This window comes from Austrofundulus limnaeus, unplaced genomic scaffold (genome assembly GCF_001266775.1).
Source record: "Austrofundulus limnaeus strain Quisiro unplaced genomic scaffold, Austrofundulus_limnaeus-1.0 Scaffold109, whole genome shotgun sequence".
Taxonomy (NCBI): domain Eukaryota; kingdom Metazoa; phylum Chordata; class Actinopteri; order Cyprinodontiformes; family Rivulidae; genus Austrofundulus; species Austrofundulus limnaeus.
In genome coordinates, this window is record NW_013952511.1 from 1,615,334 (window position 1) to 1,618,038 (window position 2,705).

The following is a 2,705-nucleotide window of genomic DNA, read 5'->3' on the forward strand; positions in this document are numbered from 1 at the left end:
AATTATATATATAAACACACATTTAAAATTTGACATATTTTGAAAATGTAGCTCAGGCATCAAAAATACAAAAATATGTATATGTTGGATTTTTTTCTTCATCTTTTGCTGGAGAAGAAAGGATAGGGATAGAATTTGAGATAGGAGATATACTGTATGAGGTAGGAGAAAGTAAAACAGAGAACAGACTTGAGGAAGGAGGTGGTGGGGGGTGGGGGTGGGTCCGGCCCCCCCTGGCCATGGGTTGGTCAGGGAAACCCAACTCCCGCGCAGGGATTGGTTGGATCTCCTCCGGACTGAGGAGGAGGAGGGTTGAAGGAAGGAAGGGAGGTGTGGGGGACAAGGCTCTCCCTTCAACAGGCAGACACAATAAAGTTTTGCGCTGGGCGCTTCCAGGCAGGCAGTGGAGACGCACAACGGGAGCTGCTGCGAGTTTCTGCAAGCTTCGGAGCGTTTCACGGGAGGCGAGTTTATGAAAAAAAAATGTAGGTGATTTATTAAGAAAAAAAACTTGCATCAGTGCTGATTATGGAAGCGGGAAACAGGCGCGAGGGTTTTTACCGCTGCGTCCTCTGGATTGTTGAAATTTGGTGAATGGCACGCTGACGCACGGACTCCACGCGCTCCGCTCCTGCTGGACTTCACACAAATCCACGTGCTTCCGTTTCCGAGACGACCTTTCGAGTGTATATTATTATTATTATTTTTATTATTATTATTTCGGAGGCAGTACTTGTTTCGTTTTTGTTTACACGAGTTCAGTCATGAGGCTGAGACGCGCGTCTGGGACGATGGTCTCTCTCCCCGCTGCAGCCTCCTCCTCCTCTCTCCTCGTCCTTCTCCTCCTCCTCCTCCCGTCGCTGCGTCCGCGCGCCGCGGTCGAAGCCTTCGGCGAGGACGACGACGAGGAGATGACCTGCGACCCGATCCGGATCAGCATGTGCCAGGGTCTGGGCTACAACGTCACCAAGATGCCCAACCTGGTGGGCAACGTGCTGCAGTCGGACGCCGAGCTGCAGCTCACCACGTTCACGCCGCTCATCCAGTACGGCTGCTCCAGTCAGCTCAAGGTACGGAGTCGGTGCCAAACAAACAAACAAACAAACAAACAAACAAACAAACAAACAAACAAAACAACAAGCCTGGGTAGAGTGTGTGCTACATTTGAGTCAGCGGGGAGTGTGGGTCCCCACATGACAAGGAGCCACTTGGAATAACAGCTTGTGTTGTGTTGGCCGCTCTGACTGATGGTGCCATCAATAAGGAGCATGATTAAAGGTTGATTCCCAGGTTGTTAAAATAAGTGGTGGACCCCGCCAAATCCATCTACCCTCTGTCCTCCCTCCTGTTGTGCCATGCTGTCATGTTGATTAGGTTGAAAATGCCCCCTCTGTGTGTTGACATTCTGAGTTCACGGCCCCATGGCAGCAGCTGGATCTTCATACTGTAGTCTTCCTGTTCACAATGGTGCCCTCAGTTGCCTTAAGACAAATGCTGCTTGTTTGACTCGTGCAACTTGGTGGGGAGAAAACAAAAAAGTAGATCGGTCTCCTTGTGCATCTCTGAAAATTTCACTTCATTGCATTGCAAGATAAGACATGACTGTGAATGGGCGAATGTTAGTTTAAAGCGCTTTGGGGTCCGGAGGGACTTGAAAAGCGCTCTATAAGTTCAGTACCATTTACCAGTTTACCATGACTGGTGGGAAAATACCACCTCGACTTCTCTCCTTTTTACACACTTAAAAGCACGTCACAGAGAGAGTGAATTTGTTTGTTAGTAAAATGAATTCAGCATTCGTTGAAGGGATGCATATATCTCATCGCGTGTCAAGCTTGTTTGCAAAAGATGTGCTCAGAGTAGCTATGCGCCAGGGATGATTCTCAGCTGCTACCACACCAAAACTTAATCTCAGTATCTGTAAAATTAACTGTGTTAAATCATTTTAAAGCAGGTTGAATGCAAAAGTTAATCAGCTGTATATGTATAACCAGTGATTACATTCTGATTGTCAATAAAATCTGTCCTCTGATTCAGTCAATATTTTGCTAACAGATGAACAGACTGATTACCATGCATCGCCGGTGGATACGTTTGAATAAAGATACCAGAAATTAACTTTTGCTTGTACTGCACATTTACAATTGATTGACTTCTGGAGTCAAACTGATACAATCAATATTAGAAAGCACAAAAATGACATGTCTGTGATTTGTACAAATACTGAAATGAAATTTGTGCTGTTGGTGTCCGAGAGTCTTCTCTAACATATCCTGAGCACTGACACATGCAAAACCTTTATTTAAAATGTTGGCATTAAAGATGCCCAGCTTATCCCAGTCAGTGTCACAAACAGCTAAACTTTGTTGTGGCTTCGGCTAAGAGTTATTTCCAACATATAGTTTAAGCACTGACAGCATGTCAGAACGTTTTATTTATTTTTAATTAATTAATTAAATTATTGTTGTTGTTGTTGTTTTTATACGTTTGCCCTGTAAAGCAGCAGGTGATATGCATTCTTTCAAGAAATTCCAGATTCATAATATATTCTGAGACAAACTGCAGGAACAAGTCAACCAGTCTATCTCTGGTTGTAAATTTTCCTGTGAGTTTAGCTGGCACCCCCAACGCACGCACGCACGCACGCACGCACGCACGCACGCACGCACACACACACACACACACACACACACACACACACACAC

At 45.3% G+C, this 2,705-nt stretch overlaps 1 protein-coding gene across 1 annotated transcript in view; it reads left to right on the forward strand.

Moving 5' to 3' along the window:
* The first annotated feature begins 380 nt into the window (after positions 1–380).
* The window catches only part of fzd4 (frizzled class receptor 4), a 10,994-nt gene continuing 8,669 nt past the window's right edge, over positions 381–2,705 (forward strand). The window contains exon 1 of the mRNA XM_014014067.1: positions 381–1,070. Coding sequence (XP_013869521.1) covers positions 765–1,070 — 306 coding nt within the window. The 5' untranslated portion in view covers positions 381–764. The remainder of the gene's footprint in view (positions 1,071–2,705) is intronic.